Source organism: Vombatus ursinus, unplaced genomic scaffold (assembly GCF_900497805.2).
Source record: "Vombatus ursinus unplaced genomic scaffold, bare-nosed wombat genome assembly UNPS02014832.1, whole genome shotgun sequence".
NCBI lineage: Eukaryota > Metazoa > Chordata > Mammalia > Diprotodontia > Vombatidae > Vombatus > Vombatus ursinus.
The window spans coordinates 55,969,083-55,990,831 of record NW_020954610.1 but is presented as its reverse complement, the minus strand read 5'-3'; the positions used below and the strand labels follow the sequence as shown (position 1 = coordinate 55,990,831).

At 36.9% G+C, this 21,749-nt stretch overlaps 1 protein-coding gene across 4 annotated transcripts in view; it reads left to right on the top strand.

Annotated features, from left to right (window-relative positions):
- RBFOX1 (RNA binding fox-1 homolog 1) overlaps positions 1 to 9,792 on the top strand; it is a 411,528-nt gene extending 401,736 nt beyond the window's left edge. The window contains exons 12-13 of one of the 4 annotated variants that reach the window (XM_027839403.1): positions 7,366 to 7,441; positions 9,748 to 9,792. In XM_027839403.1, the coding sequence (XP_027695204.1) occupies positions 7,366 to 7,441; positions 9,748 to 9,792 (121 nt within the window). Of the gene's footprint in view, positions 1 to 7,365; positions 7,442 to 7,804; positions 7,953 to 9,669 lie in introns of those variants that run through there. The other 3 variants (XM_027839401.1, XM_027839400.1, XM_027839402.1) reach the window with 3 other exon arrangements.
- Positions 9,793 to 21,749: the final 11,957 nt, after the last annotated feature.

Genomic DNA, 21,749 nt, shown 5'->3' with positions numbered 1-21,749 from the left:
ATCCAATGAGAAAGTTATTCCTTAGCTGCTGGGATCAGAGTGCTTTTTAAGGATGGGATTTGAAAGGTATTTTATATGTCCATGTGTTAGAAATATCTGCTATTATTCAATGAAGCATCCCTTCAGCATGAATATATCCTAGTTAAATAACCTTTCACATTTTGTTTGTGTGTTTGCCTTAAATCAGTCTAATGTATACTGAGGCCACAAAGCAAAAGTTGGTTGCTCAAACTCTGCTACCACAGAAATGATGAGTGTTTTTCTTTTTGTTTTTTTTGCAAAAAAGCCTAATACCTTAAAAAATGTTTAAACTTCTTATTAAATTTGTGATTACCAATTAATAATGAAGTGAAGCAAATGGTATCAGACTCTATATCACCTCTTCGCTAAAACTGGACAGGCTGGGGTTTGAGTCAGGGCAAGTACCTCTCTCTCTACATCTACGTAGGACTTGACACTGCTAGTCAAAGTATAGAAAAAGAGCTCTAAATTTCTCTCTCCCTAGAACTTTTCAGTGCTTGAAAGAAAGGTCAACTCTCCTTTCTCCCTCTATCCAATCTGATTCTGGATCTTTGTTTTCAGCTACCAAAGATCTTTACTATCATTGCCTGAGACAGTCAGCCAGAGCCCCCATAGGACATGGCTTATTCTGGAGGGAATACTGTTCACCCAAAGGCGGTCAGACCCTTAATCACGTGTCCTGAATAAAAGAATTACTAAGAAAAAAGTGAAGAGAGTAGACTGATTCTTCCCAACATAATCTGACTTTCATTTGAGAAGCAGCACTACAATGGATTTAGCTCCAGCCTTGGAGTCAGAAATACCAGAGTTCCAATCCTGCCTCCGACATTGTGTGACATCCCCCCACAAGAAACTAATTTTACCTCTCTTCACCTCAGTTTCTTCTCCTGTAAAACCAGGTGACAATAACAGCACCTACTTCACAGGGATGTTTTGAGAATAAAATGAGATAATGTCTGCATAGTACTTTGCAAACTTTAATAAGCTGAAGAAATGTGAGCTATTATTATTTCAAAAAGTCTCATCAGCCTAGGAAAGGGGTTTAGCTGGAAGATAGAAGAAGAGGATGGAAGGTGTCTTCACCTTCCTTCCCTCATTTTTTTTTTCCCCCAGAAAGTCTTGAAGTTGGATCTTGGGCTATGCGGTATAGTGAGCAGTTTATCCTATGAAAGGGGCCTGGAATTTCCCAATATGCCTTGTTGAGGACTCTAGTTCACCTTTGAATAGAATTTTAGCTAGCCAGTTCCATACTACCTAAATCTGTCATTGCCAGCTTTGATAACTCAAATAAAAATAGCTAGGTAAGTATCACTGCTTACAGGGTGGGTCCTATTATCAAGGTAAAAGCATGTATGCAAAACAATACTTAGGAAGTTTGGGATGTACTTATAAGCCCTTTCTTTGTTGCATTTAACTAAGCTCATTAAAATGGTTTTCAGGCTTCACAGAGATGGATGACAGAAGTACTCTGCCCCCCCCCACTTCAACGTTTCCATGTTCCCAGTAATCCAGAAAGTACAAATGGGAAACTAGTCTTTTTGTCAGAAATGGGAGAATCCCATTTGTACTTTCCAGAGTACTTTTACATACTGTATCCATATTAGTCAATACTTAGCTGTGTCAGAGATGCTCTAGCTACCTCATGGAGGTAAAGAACATATATGACTCCCCTTCCCGCACCACAGGACCCTGAATCAATGGCATTCCCAGATGGTGAATGAAGAGCATAAAATGCCAGGTGGGTGAGTAGCTGCAAAGGATCATAAAGAAGAGACACTGTATCATATTAGTTATTCTAATCCCCATCCTTCCGTTCGTCATTGGTCTAAAACCTATGTTTTGCCTGTACTAATTCTCCAAAAAGGAATTCTTTGGTAAGATATGGCCAATGTGGGTTGTCTCACTTATTGTTCTAAGTACTGTTGACAAAGGAGTGGCAAAGGGATCACTCTTTGAAAGCCCCTTAATCATTGTAACATCTATTCTGCTGTACTACATTGAAATAACATTCCTTACATTTTCTTTACTATCACATAGAAAGGGTCATGTGGGCATTGGAAAACAGGAACACTAGAAAACCAGGTTTCTGCTCTACTATACATATTTTTCAATTCAATTCAAAGTCCAATTGAATTTAGAAGATAATCTAAAAATTCCATATGATTTTGATCAGAACCTTTTTAGAACCTCCCAAGGATACAGCAATGGGGATCAAAGAACAGACACAGCCCATGCCTTCAGGAGCTGGTTCAGACTGCCAAATGGATTCACATCCACTTGGCAAGGAGACATGCTGGTGAGGCTTACTGCCTTCTAAGGGACAATCCAGATTCCAATAATTCAACTGTTGAGAAATAAGAAGCATAACAACATGTACTTTGAACTTGGTTGGTGTCCCTCAGATACAAGCCACTTTCACAAAATATCATCAGTGGACATGTTTCATTGCCCTGCATAATAGTATCAAAAACAATAGATTAAGGGCATATATTTAAACAGATTCAGCTCTCATTCCAAAGCTACCTTTGTGTCCATGCTGGAGGAGCATGTGGTAAACTTTGACTATACCAAGGCTATTCTGGTATTCCTGAAAACTGAACACCTTGGGTGGGACTGAGATACTATGTTGTTGTAAATTCCATGCTCTGCCAGCTCGTGCTATAATGAAACTGTATCAAGCACAGTTTATAGATGATTCTTACTATCCTAGCCAAGTAAAGCTAGTTTTTTGCAGTTTAAAAGAATTTAGTGTTTTTTTTTTCACTTGGATATTCGGTCACTGTATTTGCAAAAATAACCCATTGTATTACCTTGCAAAACACTGCTTTCTCTGGGATTTTGTGAAATTGTGGACTTCCTATCTCCAATACAAAGATAACTTATTTCTGAATACCTCAAAGTGGGCTTAAGTATTACGTTATTGAGAGTAAAATTAGAAATGCTAGAAAATAAATCAATAAGGACCTTTACTACTATGGTACTTTCTCATTTCTTACACATCTTCTTCCTCCTCCACTAGCAGCTTTCATTAACCTATAGCTCAATCTTCTGCAATTCATGAATCTGTGCTTTATATTTCCATAATTTAAAAAAGAAAACAAAAGCTAGCCTTAATTTATCCTGGATCGCTTACTTTATGATTAGTCTAGATGAAAGACAGAAGAATCACCCCAAATCCTCAAAAAATAGAGCAGGACTCAATCAATGTTATTGTTCAGGACATAATTTGGTAATAAGGAAGTCTCATATCACTCTTATTTAAATCTAAGCGAATTGACTATGTACCTTTGGTTAGCATTTAGCCTGTTGTAAGGATATCAGGTTATTGATATGCCTGGAATATCCACCACAAATGTAATGATAGAGTCCGAATCTTCCCTAATAACCTTGTGTCTAAATCTTAGTGTCATACAAGGGCATGTTTAGAAATTAGCATTTAAAAAGAAGACTTCTTGCTTTAAGTTTGAGCTGACACTGTTCCTTTTTCCTCTGTGGAAATGAAATTTATTAATCATAATAAAACCATCACATTCTGAAGGTAGAGGTCACCCTGAGGAGAAAGAGTCTATTTATTACAGGGGACTATTTCAGTCCTACTTGTTTTTCCCCCTAGAAGCATATGCTGCCAAATAGTTAGTGTGAACTCTTCATAATGGGCTAGGACCCCAGTATTTTCACAAGTAACAATTTACTGCTAGCATATGTAATAGAAGAAAGGTGTTTGTTTTCATTAATCTTGTGCAAGTTGCAGAATTATTTTCTACATTAGGAAGTGGGGAGAGTAATCAGTATATTTGAAACCAAAATTTTCAAGAATTTAAAAGTTGAATTTAATTTGTGGTCTTTTTTTCTGGGAAATTCGTTACTAGGGTTTGTCATGACATGAAGTTTTCTGAGTTTGACCTGAAATATTTGATGTTATGGTTTTGTATATATAATATGAACATGTTAATACAGATGATGAAATATATTTTTACAAGTTCTTATTAGAATTTTTCCCCAGGATCACTGATCATATCTACTTTTACGAAAAAAATTACTAATGTTCTATTTCCCCTACAACCAACTATTCATCAAAACTACCTTAGACGTTGTTTCTGAAACCAGAGTTTTCATTAAGTATTTTTTACGTGTGCATATGAGGTTCAGAAAATTAAGCAGCCTATGTGTTTTGTTCCTTCTGAGAGTGATTATGCCACTTATATTGGCCCTCAGAACTTGAGGACATTCCCCTCTCCCTCCAAGGAAAAAAGCTTGATGAAAAATCCCAAGGAAAGGAGAAATTGGTGCAGGATTTGGATATTCTTAAGTTTCATTGAGAAACAGAGGTCAGTAAAGATATAATGCAGAATTATAGAATGTTAGTGTTGAAAGGAGCCCCTTCATTATACAGATGAAGAAACTCAGGATTTGTCTTGCACAACATTTCAAAATGAATTAGTAGGGAAAACAGATCTAAGATTAAGAATATAGGTTTCTTGACAAGTGGTATCCACTCTATCAAACTGCCTTATTATCTGATTCAAAGAATGTTCAATTGTCAGTCCTAGTTTTTCTTCATGAAAATAAGGATAACTCTGTTGCAAGCTCTCTTGGCACTGAGGCTGGTAGGTATTCTGCCTAGACTATGAAATAATTTTGATCTAGGGAATATTCTTTGAAAGGATGCTATATTATAAAAGGTTGAATTATATTCACAACTGATGATGGATCAGAGATGGAGGCTTGGTGACTGGATGGATGAAATAAGCATTCATTAAATGCCTGTTATGGGCCAAGCTCTATGAGAAGTGCTTTACAAATATTGTCTCATTGATCCTCTGAACAGTCCTGGGAAGTAGATGCTATTATTATTCCCATTTTGGTTACTTTCCTAGAGTCACACAGCTGGTAATGTTTGAATCTGGATTTGAACTCAAATTTTCCTGATATCAGCCCCACTATTCTATCCCTGTGCCACTTAGCTACCCCAGGGTGGGCTTTCCATTATAAGAACCTGACACAATTAAGAGATTTTCCTGAGGTCATAAGATCACAGAGCTCCAGGGGACCTTAAAGACCATCTGAAGCAACCATTAATTTTACAGATGAGGAAATTCAGGTATATAGAAATTGAATGACTTGCCCATGGTGACATAACTAGTGTCAGAAGCAGGAGTTGAACTCAGTTGTTCCTGACTCTAAATCCAGCACTCTCTCTACTATGTGAAAATCTCAGAACGGAACTAAGCATTAGAGGTCATCTACTGCAACCAGCTGCTCAATGAAGCAGTTCCATCTGCAATATTCTTCAAATGGGAGCAGGCAGCACTGGGCCCACACTCATGAAAAGATAAATGAATGAATCAATGACTCAGTGAATGAAAAAGCATTTACCAAGCATTCTGCTAAGTGCAGGGGATACAAGTTTAAAAAAAAAAAGGCAGACCTTTTCCTCAAGGAGCTTATATTCTAATTGGGGGAGCCAAAAAAAAAAAATCAGCTGCAGGATGGATGAAAATGTTCCAGAGCCCTTAGGTTATAGAACTAGGTCAGATGATAGTGCAGGGGGTTTGAAAGTTATACAGAAAGGGCAGATTATAAGGCCTGCTGGTCTTCCATATTACCAGAAAGAAGAGAGATGGTGACTTACATTTCATCTAGACCATGGGAGAAATCCAGTAACCTAGAAGTAGTGAGAGGAAGGTATCCACAGTGGTTGTGATTTGTCCTCCTACCTCTGTTTTTCTGGATGGATTTCCTGGATAGGCCAGCTGCCTAGAGAGCTGGGTATAGGAGGGAGTAGGAAGGATCAGAAATTTGAGAAAGAGGTTTGGAGGCTGACTGGTCTTGTTAATAATGAGTTAATATAAATAGCTTTTCCATTTCTACCACTATCAAGGCCAATGATTCTTCTGTCCTTCAAGGATGAGTCTTTCTTGTTCAGAAAGTGCTCCTAACAACATCTTTTTATACTTCAATTCCCAACATCAGTTTGAGGAGAACAGTAACCCAACTTGGCTTCACAAATAGTGTGAACTTGCCACATCAAACTGCCTTGAGGAAGAAGTTGGGCAGAGCAACAAAACCATTCAACAAATGTCCATTAAAGGTATACTCATTATGTCCATGAGCCCTGTACTATATGCTCTGGAAACAAAAGAAATCCTTAGGTGATCATTGAAGAACTCTGATGGATTAGTTTTATTCCTTGTAGCAGAAGGAACAGTGGTTTTAGATTGATAAAACTTGGGTTCTAGAGTGTCTCTTCCACATAATAGCCTTATAACTTTGGGGAAGTCATTTAACCTCTGAACCTCATTTTCTTTATCTGTAAAATGGTAATATTATTACTTGAATTAAAACCTCACAGGGTAGATGTCAAGTTCAAATGTGATAATTTATGTAAAGTTCATTGTAAACATTACTGTACTACATAAAAGTAGCCTATTATTAGCTAGAAAGGCTGTGTGTTGTAGTGAATAGAGAGCTAGCCTGGAGGCCAAAAAAGATTTGGATTTAACTGACTAGAAGATTCTGGACAAGTGACAACTTCCTATTGCCCCTAGACAATTCTAAAACTGTGTTATTGAGTAGGCACTGACCAACATTGGTAGAGGGAGTTTCCTTACCTGGAAGTCCCTATGCCAATGAAATCACAAGTTCAATCCCTATGCGTATTATTATCTGCTCTTCCTTCAATTCCCTGGCAACAAGTCATCAGCATCAAATTTTAGGGATGACAGGTTTAAAATCTAGCATGGTTTCTCAGCTTTATTTTTTCTTTGGAAAAAAAAAAGATAGTAAAGAATGTCTAGACACAATCCCAAAGCCCAAAATGTTTTGGTTTTTGGCTGGGAAGAAATGGAGTATTGGGGAAGGCAGAGGCTCCATGAAGTTAAAATAGCATCCATCAAAGATACCTTTAGCTTTGTTTAAACACATTTATTCTGTCCTTGGAATTCCAACATCCAAAAATAAGACTTATCCCTCTTTTTACCCTGCTGCACTGGCATAAAAACTTTAAAATAGGGGAGAGGGGAAATCCTGTCCCCCTAACTCTGGGAAGGCAGACCTCTTCAAATAGCTCTAAAAAGTTGGTCATTCTCTTCCTGCCCATTCCCTCGAATCTCTGAGACAGCTGGATAAGCAGTATGGAAAATACAATCTATATACGGAATTTACTTGTCAGATTGTGGAAGAGAATCATGGTATTTCTGATTTCTAGAGATTCACCTATCCTTCCACCCTCTCACCCCCGTTCCCCTCAAAAAAAATCCACTTTTTGTTTGTTTCTGTTTTGCTTTGTTTTGTTTTGGGCAAACAGTTATTATTGATTAATCTTCAGTTATGTTTCCCTTTCAGTTACGGACGAGTTTATGCTGCCGACCCCTACCACCACACACTTGCTCCAGCCCCCACCTACGGCGTTGGTGCCATGGTGAGTGACTCCTTCCTCCTCTTCCTCATTTTCCTTCCTCCCTTGCCCTTCCCCCAGCTGGAATCTTAGCATGGTTGACGTCTTCTCACTTTCCCTTAATTGAATTTGTCTCTTGTGCTAACGGCAGCTAAAATGCCACATTAATCCTCCCAGTAAACTTGATAAATGTCTTAATTTCTTGGCAATGTAGTGCATGTAAGTTATTATATTTCTAATTTTGCAAGTATCACCTAGCTGAGCACTTACCTTAATGGAATAATTAGTCATTTTGATAATTAAATCCATCACTAACGGAATGCAGTGTCAATGCAGACCTTTTTTTTTCTTTTTTTTTTTTTTTTCCCTTGCTTTTCATTCACATAGCCCCAAGGTTCAAGTCCCACCACAGACTACAGAGGAGCTAAGCTGCAGATTTCCAGGCCTCTACTGTCAGGCAGCTGAAAACCTGACTGTTCCTCCTCCCATATTACAGTTCATGTTTAAAATGATAGTCGCCCAAGAAAGAAAATAGAGAGAGGAACATAGAGTGAGTGTGTGTGTGTGTGTGTGTGTGTGTGTGTGTGTGTGTGTGTCTGGCTCATAAGTATAATTAGAATGGAATGGATTATCTTGATTCTGTTTGTTTTTTGTTTGGTGATGAATTGGGGAGGAGTTAAAAATGGGAGGTAGGGGTGGGGATAAATTTGTGTGTACTTGTTTGAAATTCTATGCACTAAAATTCTGAGTACAGTAAGATGTGTCCATCACATGAAAGCGTATGCAATCATTACAATGCTTTTGGCAAACAGTCTTCTGCTTAGATCAAAGATTTAAATCACATCTCAGAAACACGTCCTCCTAGGTTTTCAATTGAATTGCCAGTACTTTTGCAAGAGAAAGTAATCAGTTACGTGCCATGATGTGCCCATTGTTAGTCATAATGGGAAATTACTTTTTGTTTGGTTATAGAAATATAGCCATTACTTAGAAGCTATTCAGCACAAGCTTACCTACATCAACTATTTTTTCCCTCCAACTACCTTCTCAAAGTATTTTTGAAGTTCCATTCCACCCACTTAAAAAGGAAGGAAAGAAGAGATAATGGACTGCCCAAGTTACTAAGCGGTAGAACTGACACTGACTCAGAATAATATGAATGAATGATTTGAGTCCTATTAAAGACCTAGAATTGGAAGCGGTCTTAGAGACAGATCATCCAAACCAGGAATTCTTAATGTTGGATTTACAGACCACCTAAGGAGCCCATGGATAGATTTCAGGGGGGGTCCATGAACTTGAACAGGAAAAAAAGATACATCTTTATTTCTATACCAATGGTTTACTTTGTAATCCTATTTATTTTATTTATGCATTTAAAAACATTCTGAGAATGCCTTGCCAAGCTGCTAAAGGAGTCAGAACACAGACTAGATTAAGAGTTCTTAACCTTTATTTAACTTAAACTTTATTTAACTTAACCTTTATTTATTAAGGGCAGAAGGATGATGTCTTATAGGTAGTAAGTAGCAGACCTATCATTTAAACCCAAATCTTTTGATTCCAAATCCAGGGCTCTCTCCACTATTCCATACTGCTGTCTCTACTTTGATCTACCATAATATAAAGTACAGTTATGATTGCACCAAAAAATAGTTTGGAGATAGTAGTAGACAGACAAAAATCTAATTTATAGTCAAACAGCCAGCTGTTTGAATTCAACCAATTATATTAATTTTTTCCACCAAAAAAAAAAGTGTAGTCAAGGTCCAGTCTATAATAGTAGAGACAAGTAAATAGAGACCACTTCCTCTTCTCCAGTTTTAAGTCCGCTTCCATCTCATTAAACTCCAAGGGACTGTTTAAAATCAAAATAATTTTATTACAATTAAATTTCAGTGTCTCATATCTTCTTCAAAGAGAGCTATGACCTGGGGCTTGGAAGTCTCCTGGTTATAGAGATTCTACATATTTTCATAATAATGGGATTTCTTGAAATAAGATTTCCCTCAGAGTTGGCTTTCTTAGAACAATTATGATCTGAGTAACCCTTTTAGGGCTGATAAGTATACTAGTGTGGAATTTGGGGATGGATGGGAAGGAGCAAAGTATACCCAAAGCCTCCCATGCACTCTCTGCTTATTTTTCATTTTCTTTTTTTAAAAATTTATTTTAAACATTAGGCTTTTTGCTAATCCACTTGTTAAAAAAGTAAAATGTAAAAAACAATCCATCAAATTGCTTTGTTTCAGAATGCTTTTGCACCCTTGACTGATGCCAAGACTAGGAGCCATGCTGATGATGTGGGTCTCGTTCTTTCTTCATTACAGGCTAGTATATACCGAGGGGGATACAGCCGTTTTGCTCCATACTAAATGACAAAACCATAAAAACCTTCCAATGTGGGGAGAAAGGAAGCTTTCCGAGGCCCGGGTATTGCAATACATGCAGTAGTGCATCATTTTAGCAACTCTAAAAAAGAGGAAAAAAATTACATTTTTTATCTTATACCTCAGATATTTTGTTCTGTGTATTTTAATATTGTGGGTCTTTAATTTCTGAAGGTTCCGTAGTTTGATTGCTGGCTGTAGAAGTTTTTGTGGTTGATCTAGAAAGCTGCTAGATATGAATAAAAACTGTTTTAGGGCCACAATCAAGAGTGCTATATCATGTAAATGAATTATATATGCTGAATATTAAGCTATTGGGATTATCACATGTTTTGTAAGAGTGTAAGTGACTACAGTAGTCATTTTTTCTGCATCTACATTTATTTTAGTTTATGAAAAGGGAGGGGTGGGAGGGAAACAGGGATAAAGGGACTGGGGGAGGGGGTTGGCTAAAAAAAAGTAACTAAATTGATGAAGTTAAAACGGGCCCCACTGCACCAACTATCATTTATCAACTGTCGTAAATTATTCACTTGTTTGTTCCAAGCCAAAGGTTATGTTGTTATAGGGGGTGCTTCTAGAGACACTTGTACATACAATCTGATTAAAGCTGTCCAAGCCCACCCTTTTAAACCATTCCACCAGGCAGTATTCAGCTATTTAACCATAACTAGTTATTTAGGCAAAAACTGCTAGTTAGGCCATTAATAAGCATTCTTTTTATATTTCTTCCAGTATAATAAATTATTGATATCATTGCTGACTTTTATATTATGGGAGGGAAAAAAAACATTAATAAAAGGTGATAAAAGCACTGTTTCTATTTTTTTCTTTTTTTCCAAAAAAGAAAGTAATAAAAACTTAAATTCTTTGTACCAGTAAAAAAAATGTATAAAATTTACATCTGTGCAGTGGAGTTGTTAAGTTCTAGAAACACAGCCTATGAAGCTTTAGATTTAGCCTAGTAGAACAACTGTTAGAGACAGACGTATCATTTTTATGGAATTACATGATAATCATATTCAAATTTATATAAGCATTTTACAAGTATTGCAATCATTGAGTAGAGATAATCATGGTATTTTCATCAGCTTGGTACTTTTTGAAACATGACTGTGTCGTGTAAACAATCTGCAATTTTTCAATCCGTGAAAACCTGTCCCCTTCCTTCTGTACCCCACCCACCCACAAAAAAAAAGAAATCCAAACCAACATCTTTTTTGTTCATTGTCAGGCCCAGGACAAATTTCAGATGGGAGCAAAAGTAGGGCTATCTTCTCCTTCTAGAGCATCATGCATGAAAGTGACTCACACCTGGGTTGCTTAGAAGCTCATCTACTTAACCTGGGGAAGGGGCCAAGGTGGCAGATTCAAACACAGTTGAAAAACTTGCAGTTTGTCTGTGCATATGTTTGGACTCTTTCCATGTTGTCCTGTTTACAAGTTAACCTAAGTTGGGGTGTTTGTCACGGGTCTTCCTGTTTTTTGTATTTAAAGAAATAAAGCAGGAAACTGTCTCGCTACAGTTTTGTTGCTAATAGTTATATTCTCATGTGTACTAGTGCATGCCTTATGGCATGCACTTTACTAAGTTATCAACTCACCGCTGTGAACCTGCCAACTTGCTATAACAACTCTGCTTTAACAACAACAACAAAAAAACAAAACAAAAAAAAAACAAAAACAAAAACAAAAAAAACAAAAACAAAAACAAAAAAGTGTTTGTGATCCAGCTTCCTCTTGTCATCGTATGTGCATGCAATATGATCAGTTGGACAATAAACCATCAATAAAGTTTCACAAGATTTGAAAACAAAGTTTCTGTAGCATTGATATCTAAGACTGAAAATAAACATCTCAAAAAGAGAAAGATGTTAATGAACAAAAAAAAGGGTACGTAACATTAATTTCCACTGGTTGAGGAATGATATAGAACTAATATGACATGGTCATTCCTCCACCTGTAAAACCAAATGTGTGAAAAGACAAGTGGCCTGGATAATATTTTTAAGGAAATCAAATTTACCAAAATGCTAAGGCATCCCAATTGGGACAATAAAATGGGAACTTCTTTTTCCTAAGTAGCTTCAAATGAAAAATGTGGAAATGCCATATTTTTTTGAAATTACATACACCAAATTATAAATATGTTGGTAATAACCAAATTTATTTGCAATTTTGATTTCCACTGATGAGATGCACTTCCCCCCATGATTTAAGTGGTTTTAGTAAAATTATTTAAAAGATGTGGGTGCCAACCAATGATGCAGAATATTTTGTTTAGAAAGCTCCTTACAAGACTCCAATAAGTCATTTTAAAATGTATGTCTGAGATGTAAGAAAAAAGGTTTTTTTTTTTTTTACAGTATATGTTGGGAATGTTTTCACTTATATAAATAACTACTGATATTATGAATTATGGGAAAAATTAATACCATGTGTGGCATATAGTGACTTCTAAACAACAAAAAAATCTGCAAACCCAGAAAATGTGTATATCTGTCTTTAGAAATTAGTGTTTATATCACTACAGTGGTTTGTGAATAAAGAAAACTGGTTTGTAATATTAAAAATAAAAGCTTAGTCTGAAAAGGTATATGTAAGTTGGTGTTCAGAGTCATTTTGCTTTTTTACTGTTTCTTAAATATATGCAAAGACACATTATTGGGGTATGCCACTGCACCTGCATTCTCTCCAAGAAGAAAGGAATACTGCATGGATATTGTGTTACTCCCTTCCCGGCAGTAGATCCATGCCCAGGATCTGAAATGACTCATTTTTTGCAGGTGCTTTCACACTCAGGCCAGTAACTTTCCAAAGAATTAAATGAAACCAACTCCAGCTGCTTAAGAAATTGAACTAAGCTCAGGTGTCACCAATGCAGAAAACCCAATCTATTTTCTTCTTGTTTTCATTTTATTTTTGAACTTGTTTATCCAAATAAAAATATACTTATCCTAGGTAACTATACTCTAATTCTATAGACCATAAATAAAAAGTTCCAATGTCTGGGATAATAAAATGATAATCGAAGGGGAAGGAAAGGAGAGGCAAGGAACAAACCCAGATTTCTGACACTTTCTTAAGAAAACTATTTAAATATGTACAAATTTTCATGTAGAGGGGAAAATGGCCTGTAATCTACAAACTGTATCAGGGTAACTACTCATTTAATTGGATAGTACCATTCTTTCTGGTGAGTTAGAAGTAGTGCTTTGATATTGAGCCTGAAATAACTCCCAATATCAAAAAGCAACTTTAAAAGTAAACAACTTTTGAATGAAACTGAGGGGACCACAGCATCTTAGGGTGCGATCAACCTTCTTTGTGTGTTTGCTGCACCCTATCAACCTTGCTGAATGGTTTTATAAGAGCAAAAAGATACAAGGATTTGGTCAGGCTATTATATTTTTTTCACTAAGGACTATAATTTGATTATAGAACAATGATTGGAAGTTGACTGACCTACCTTTAGTCTTTATAAAAAACCACTGAAAAGGTTTTCCTCCCCGACTAAAGATTCCTTTAGCTGCCATTCCTCTGAACAAACATACAAATATATTTTTCTTCTCTGGGAAACCCTAGTCCACAATTAGCAATGTCTTCCCATTCATAATTCATGCCTTTGCTGGTTTATGCATCAGAACACTAAAGAATATGTAGACATACACATAAAAACTATCTATACATATATTTCTGCTTCTCATTACATTTCTCTAATATTCCATAGTCTCAAAGATTAATTCTGTAAATAGTCTCCTGGGAACTGAGTTGCAATCTAGTCATTTTATTGAAAAACAGGTATTTTTTTTCCTGTGATCCTTAGAAATCACTTTAATATTTGATGAAAAAAAAAAACTGAGTGAATGAAAATCTTGTGTAGTGTTAGAGGTTCTCCCTGATCCTCCCAGATCTTCTCAAAAGGATAATTCACTCCTTAACTCACATTTTGTGCAGCCCTGAGAATTACTGGTGAAACATGATCTTTCTCATTAATGTTATTTGTATTCTATGGGAGATGTTTGTTTTCTATTGAAAGGGAACAGTTGTTCTCCTGGCACTTTTTATGATTCTCCTGTGACAAACCCAGACTTACCTAGCTTGCTGAACACTAATCACCATTTGAGAAAACTTAAGGAAACGATAAAAATATGTGCATGTACTCTATGGTTTAGATAAAAGATATTATTTCATGCAAACAAATCCAGCAGATGTTTGTCCTGTAGAAAGAAATTTAGACAGATATAGTACCTCAAAATCTCAAAGTGAATTATTACAGTATAATGAATAAGATGGCAGTAATAGGATGACATTATACTGGGCAGATGTAGACCCATATCTCTCCACCTGATGTGCTTTTATATTATTGTCCCCCATTTTTGCTCAAATGGTCAATTTAGACCTATAATTAGTGACCACCCCTAGAATAGTGTTCACTGGGTCCATACTTTCAGAAAATCCATATCCTTTTAGCCATGAAACTAAGGGTGACTTTTCTTTAGCACCAAAATTTCTGACCTATAGACATGATCATTTGAATAATCCTGAAACCGAGCAACAGTAAAACAAAACAAAACTGAGTGGGAAGAGAGAATCAACTGGCACAAAACAGAAAAAGAGTAAAGATATAAGGAAGAGTAAACAGACACTACTATTAATGGGTGATGATTGGAAGATGACAAATGCACATGACCAACTAGTAAGTATAGATTCAAGAAAACTGAAGTCCAGCTTTCCAAAGATCAACCTTAAAACACAGCAGTAATTCTTGTTGTTGGAATTAGAGGAGAAGACTCTTACAGGTACAAACTAGAACTTTCTTAAGTCATATCATGAAGTTATCCAAAGTTTAAAAAAAAAGAAAAAAGAAAAAGAACACATGGTAGAGGTTTAATCTCATCATTTTTATAAGTCTCCCTATTTTGCTCAGACTGCAAATGGTCCTGACCTGTCTCACTACTGGACTCAGATGACCATAGAGGAGAGAGTGAGGCTGATGACTTTGCACAGCCTGGCCTCACTTAAATCCAATTCACTTACAAGTCAAGACATCACCCTCCTGATGTCACTGGTCCTCTTCAAGAACAAAAGGCAAACAACAAAAATAAAGGCTGATCCCACTTTGTCATAGAAGTCTGAGTGTCCAAGAAGCTTTGATCTGCTCCCTTTCCAACCTGGGATAGTTTACTCCTCCTTAAGCAATCCCTTTCCCATTCCCCCACCACCAGCTGAGGCTCATTCTATTGATGATGGACTTAGTGCTGACACCTGATTGGATTAGCCCACTGTGCTAAGCACACCACCCCCCAAGTAGCAAGGATCACAGGTTGTGCCACCATACTCAGCAAATTTATCTTTCCTGAAATCTAGAGACACACTGAGATCCATTATGGTAGTTTCTACCAATACAACAGCAAAACCATTTTTCAAGCATAGTTGAATGAATGTCAGTATGATAGTCTTCTTTCTAAACTGATGAAGTGCTATTTCTTCTACTTCCCTCATTGTCTTCAGACTCAACAATCCTCCAACACTCAGGCCATAAACTAAGGAGAAGACAAAATCCCTAAGTGTCTTCATTTCATTTTGAAAATAATAGTTAGCAAAAGCTAGCAAGAATAAGGCCATTTATACATATAATCCTCATCAGAATTATTAGAATAGAAGGTACAACATGCCTGGGGGCATAAAACTCTTCTGGGTTTCATGTTTCCATGTGATGTAGTCAAATATTCAGTGCTTTGGTTCTATAACAGAATCTAATTGGAAGAGTCCTATAATTATTTGGCTTTTATGATCAGATGAAGAGGCCAAACTTGGGGGAAAACTACTGTAAGGAGGTTTTGCAGCGCAAGAGTTCCAGGTAAGGGTGCAAGCAAAAGCAAAAACAAAAAAACAACAACAACAAAACCACAAACACACTTGAAATAGAGCTTGCCCAAGCAAAATCTTGAAAAACTTATTGTTTATCTTAGTCTGTGTGCAGTTTGGCTATAAAACATTCTCACTACAAATCACTTAGTGACATATTGACCCTTTTAACATTCATCTGGTCTGAAGAAAGCAGTGTTAAAAGATCCACTTCATAAAGATCAAATATATATTTTAAATATCAAAGATAGGTCAAAATGTATTTCAGATATAAAATACATTTTAGATAAAAGAATACCAAACATATTGGAATATCAAACATTTTTAGCCATCACATATATCTTTAGATACATATATTTTAGATGTCAAATCTAGTTATAAATTTATTTTAGATGTATGTATATTTTAGATGTCAAATACATTTAGATCCAAACTGCAGATACAATAAAAATAATAATAGCTAGCATTTACATAGTACTTTAAGGTTTGCAATTTGCATTATACATTATCTCTTTTGATTCCCCATAGCAACTCTACAAAATAGGTGCTATTATTCTTGTCCTTTTACAATCTTACACTCCAGTTCAACAGCAGTGTCTCATTGTGAAGTTACCCTGGATTCGCTAAGACTAAACTAATAGGGTACAAGTTCTGGCAAATCCTGCCAAGTTGAAGAGTTTGTATAAATAACTCCCACACCTGTTGTGCCTAGGACCAGTCAGTCTAATTTCCTAAAGGCCCATCTAGCAAGTTACTAAGTAATTCCTAATTATGACTAAGTAATGATTTTTTAAAATACTTTTGGCCACAAGAACTTGAAACTCTACCTACACTAATGGAAATCAGATCTTCTTTTATACTCAATTTAGATTTCACACACTGCACACACATTCTCAAAAATCTTAGTGTAATTTTATGACTTAAAACTGCACTAAGACCTTTGGGGACACTGTGCTGATGTAGCTAGCATTTATATAGCACTTTAAAATTTTCTAAACATTTTACGTGTTGCCTCATTTGAAATTCACAACAACCCTGTGAGGTAGGTGCTACTGTTAACCCCACTTTACAGATGAGAAAACAGATCCAGAGAGCTTAAGCCACTTGCCCCAGGTCCCACAACTCAGAAGTGTCTGAGGCAGGATTCTAACTCGAGTATTCCTTACTCCAAGTCCTGTGCTCTATCCAATGCACCACCTATGTATCTATACTTATATATTAGCATAAATATAGCAGTTGTTCAGTTGTTCAGTCACGTCCAACTCTTCCTGACTCCATTTGGGGTTTTCTTGTCGAGATACTGGAGTGGTTTGCCATTTCCTTCTCTACCCTACAGATGAAGAAACTGAGGCAAACAAGGTGAAGTGACTTGTCCAGGGTCACATAGCTAGTTAAGTGTCTAAAGCCAGATTTGAACTCAGGAAAATGAGTTTTCCTGACTCCAGGCCTGGCATTCTAACCACTGCACCACTTAGCTGCCCAATATATGCCAAGTGCCAGAAAACCCAGATTGTTCACTGTACTCATCTCCTGAATCAGCAATGTATAGCATTGTACACAGGACATGCAAAAATCCTTTCAAAGAAGAGACACACAATAACATTTTTTTCAAAATTATAAACTTAATTTTAAAAACCCTGTTTGCATGGTGCAGTGCACTGTTGCTTTAGAGACAAGAGCAGTAGTAGATTCATGTCTAAATAAATGGTGAACTGTCCCAAATTAGTCAAACTCATTTACTTGGTAGAACTGAAATGTACCAAGCCTTGTCATAATTATGAAATAATTGAAACTGGCTTAATACCTCCTTCACTCAGCATTTTTTCTTCCCACTCCTATGTGTGCTCATCTTCACTAATGGCTAATCCCTAAGTAATAATGTCATCTGTTTAATTAACAGAAGGATCGCAAAAATGGTAGAGCCCTGTGATGGCTTCCTCTTGGATCAACTCAAGAGTGGTGCCCAAAAGCCCTTGGGGGAATTTGTGCAAACACCAGAGAGGTGTTCCCCCCCATTCCAAATTTTATTAGGTTATGTAAAGCCTCAGAATCAGAGAGCTGGAAGGACCTCGGTAGCCATCTCATCTATCCTGTACTGGAAAGGAATCCCAACTATAACATACTTGACAAGTGGTCATCAGCCCTTTGCTCACAGACCTCCAATGAGGGGAAGCTCACCATTTCCTCAGTAGACCTGTTCCATCTTTTATTGCTCTCACCATTAGCAAATTTTCTTGATATTAGTTATATATGCCACTTCTGCATTTTCAAGCTCCTGGTTTCACCTTTTGGCTTCCAAATAGAAGAAATCTACTCTGTTTTTCATATGACAGTCCTGCAAAAACTTGGAGAACTATCATGTCCCCTCTGAGTCTTCTCCGGGCTAACTATCCTTATGTCCCTCAATCAGTCATGGACTTGAAGCCTTTTACCAAGCTATAAATCCTCTGCACAATCTCCAGATTGTCACTGCCCTCAAATTATGGCACCTGTACCTGAATATAATATTCCAGATGTGGTTTGACAAGGGCAGAGGGCAGAGGAATTATTGTCTGCTTATTCCTAGAAGCTATCCTTTTCTTAATTTAGCCTAATATATAGATTTTTTGATTGCATTAATACACGGCTGACTCATTTTAAGCTTAAGTCCACTAAAACCCCCAGATCACTTTCAGACAAGCTGCTTTCTAACCATGCTTCCTCCATCTTATGCTTAGGAAGGTAATTCTTTGAACCCAAATGTAAGACTTTACATTTGCCCCTACAGAAATGAATCTTTGTGAATTTAGCTCAATGCTTTAACTTGCTGAGAACTTTTTGGATTCTGTCTTCTTATGTATTAGCTAGTCCTCTCAGGTTTGCATTTCCCACAAATTCGATGGGCATGCCATCTCTGCTTTTATCCAAGACATTGGTGATGATATTAAAGAGCACAGGTACAAACACAGATACCTGAGCCACTTCACTTGAGACCTCCTCCTACCAAGTGCCATTGAAACATTAACAAAGGAACTTCCAGTTCAACCAATTGACTGAATTCGTCTGATTGCATAATTGGCTAAATAGCTAAACATATAATCAACTCATTTCTTATCTTTTCCACAAGAATAGTATTAAATACTTTAGTCTGTGCTACTGGGAAGACTGAGGCTGGTGAATAGCTGGAGTTCGGGGATTCTGAGCTACTCTAGAGTTGAGGCCAATCAAGTTTTGAACTACCAACCAATACAGTGGTGGATTCAGTTCAGTCGTGTCTGATTCTTCATGACCCCATTTGGCGTTTTCTTGGCAGAAATACTGAAGTGGCTTACCATTTCCTTCTCCAGCTCATTTTACAGTTGAGGAAACTAAGGCAAACAGTGTGAAGTGACTTTTACAGAGTCACACAGCTAATGTCTGAGGCCAGATTTGAACTCCTGAAAATGAGTCTTCCTGACTCCAGGTCTAACACTATTCACTTCACCATCTAGATGCCCCCACCATTATGGCAAGTCCCAAGAATAGATGTTGTGGGGGGGGGGAGTAGGGCACCAGGCTATCTAAAGAGGTATGAACCAGCCCACAAAGGGTATGCCTATGGGGTTGGGACACAAGTGGCAGCTGCACTTTAGCCTGGGCAAAACTGAGACCCCCAGTCTCAAAAAAGGGGGGAAGGGAAAAGAAAGAGTAAAATCAATTTGGCATGATCTATTCTTCAAGAAGCCATGCTGGCTCTTTTATAATCATCTCTTTCTTTTCTAGATGTTCACAAATCATCTTTTCAATGATCAATTCTAGAATTTTACCAGGTATAGAAGTCAAACTTATTGGCCTTTAGTTTGTAGACTCTATTTTTATCCCTTTTTTTAAAAATCAGTACAGGATTGTCCCATTGACAGGCTCACAATCCCACTCTGATATTCCTTAATCTTTCTTCTAGGAACTTAGGAGCTCTCAGGTTGGGACTGAATCACAGTCCTGGGCAGTTGTGGCACTGTCAACCACAAAACATAAAACCAAACCAAATATAAAAATGGGATTTACACTCCTCATCCCCAACTGCCCTTTTATTGGATCCTGGAGACTCAATAAAAGTGAAGACAAAATCCAAGAAAAAACACACAATTTGAATTAAATCTCATTCTTTCACTTTTTCAGCAAACACTTATTACCAAGTACATATATAATGTGAAAGACTATGTGTATAGCCCTGAGGGAGATAAATACCAAGATTAAAAAAGGCAAGGTGGCATAATGGTAGAAGCCTGGATATGAAGTCAGGAGAGACATATTTGAATTCTTCCTCCAACAGTATCTGTGACTATGGACAAATTTTTATCCTCTCTGAGCTTCGGTCAACTCAGCTACGTTTCCATGTACCAACCTCACAGAGCTGATATGAGGATCAAATGAGATAATACAGAAAGCATTTTATAAAGTCCAAAAAGCTATACACTTAATCAGCAACTACTACAATTAAGAAATAGTCCCTTCCCTTAAAGAGTTTCCTATTTAGTAGTGGTGATAAAACATATACACAAATAACTATAATACCAATCAATCAACAAACATTTTGGGGGTAAATAGTATTTTATTTTTTTCTAATTTTACATTAGTATTCATTTTTTATAAGATCTTGAGTTTCAAATTTTCTCCCCCTCTTCCCTTCTCCTCCCCCCTCCCCAAGATGGCAAGCAATCTGATACAGGTTATACATGTGCAATCATGTAAACATATTTCCACATTAGTCATCTTGTGAAAGAGGAAATAGAAAAGGGAAAAGCCACCAAAAAGAGTGAAAATAGTATGCTTCAATCTGCATTCAGACTCCATATTTCTTTCTCTGGATGTGGACAACATTTTCCATGAGTCTTTTGGAATTGTTTGGATCATTGTATTGCTTAGAAAAGCTGAATCAATCATAGCTGATCATTGTACAATGTGTTACTATGTACAATGTTCTGGTTCTTCTCACTTCACTCAACATCAGTTTATGTAAGCCTTTCCAGGTTTTTCTGAAATCTGCCTGTTCATCATTTCTTACAGTACAACAGTATTCCATTACATTCATATACTACAATTTGTTCAGTCATTACCCAATTGATGGGCATCCCCTCAATTCCCAATTCTTTGCCACCGCAAAAAGAGCTGCTATAAACATTTTTGTACATGTAGGTCCTTTTCCCTTTTTTCTTAAATATTTTTCAAAGTAGCTCCTATGCACAAAGGATTGTGCTGGACTCTGTAGCTACAAAGACAAAACTGAGATAACCACAAGATTTAGAGCTGGAAAAGCCCTTAGAGGGCATTCTCATCCAACTCCCTTATTTTAGAAAACAGAGACCCAGAAAGGTTAAGTGATTTGTCCAACATCTTGCAAGTAAGAAGTGGCTGTGCCAGGATTTGAACACAGGTCCTTATCATTCCCAAACCAAAGATCTTTCTTACTATATCACATTGCCTCCCTCAAGTCTTTGTGCACAAAGAGCTTCTGACTGATAAATATTCTCTCCATCTTAGAAGCTGATAACTAATTTTCTGAAACCTGGGGAACACAAATAACTAGTAATAGTGTACCCCCTTTTTGAGTTTTGCTACCTGTTGTGCTAATGACCCAGTGACTGGGTTTAGGCTTTTGAAACTGGAGCTATTGCTTCACGCTTTCATCTCTGCCAAGCAGCCCATCTCTAATGAATTTTTTATTTGTTTACTCACTGCTTCTTTGCCATATGAAAGTAACACTCATCCTTTAAATATTAAAAATAAAACTTTAAATCAAGACTTAATCTGATGCCAAACTGTTTAAGTTAAATCCCCTAAACTCTACACAGTTCCATTTCTAGCCAAATGACACTCTGAAATAAAGGGAGATGATTCTATAGGGAGGAGCAACAAGCAATATTTTTTTTTCTCTTTTTTGCAAGTACATAAGTGAATTATTTATCTCAAAGCTGGATAGACTAAATCATTTGGGCTCTCTGAAACATAGCCACCAAGCAGCTATGTCTCTCCCTAACTTCAGGACAATCTTTCAAATGTTTCATTTTTAATTCTATCTTAATACCTTTCACTCTCAGTGTTGGCTATTAGGG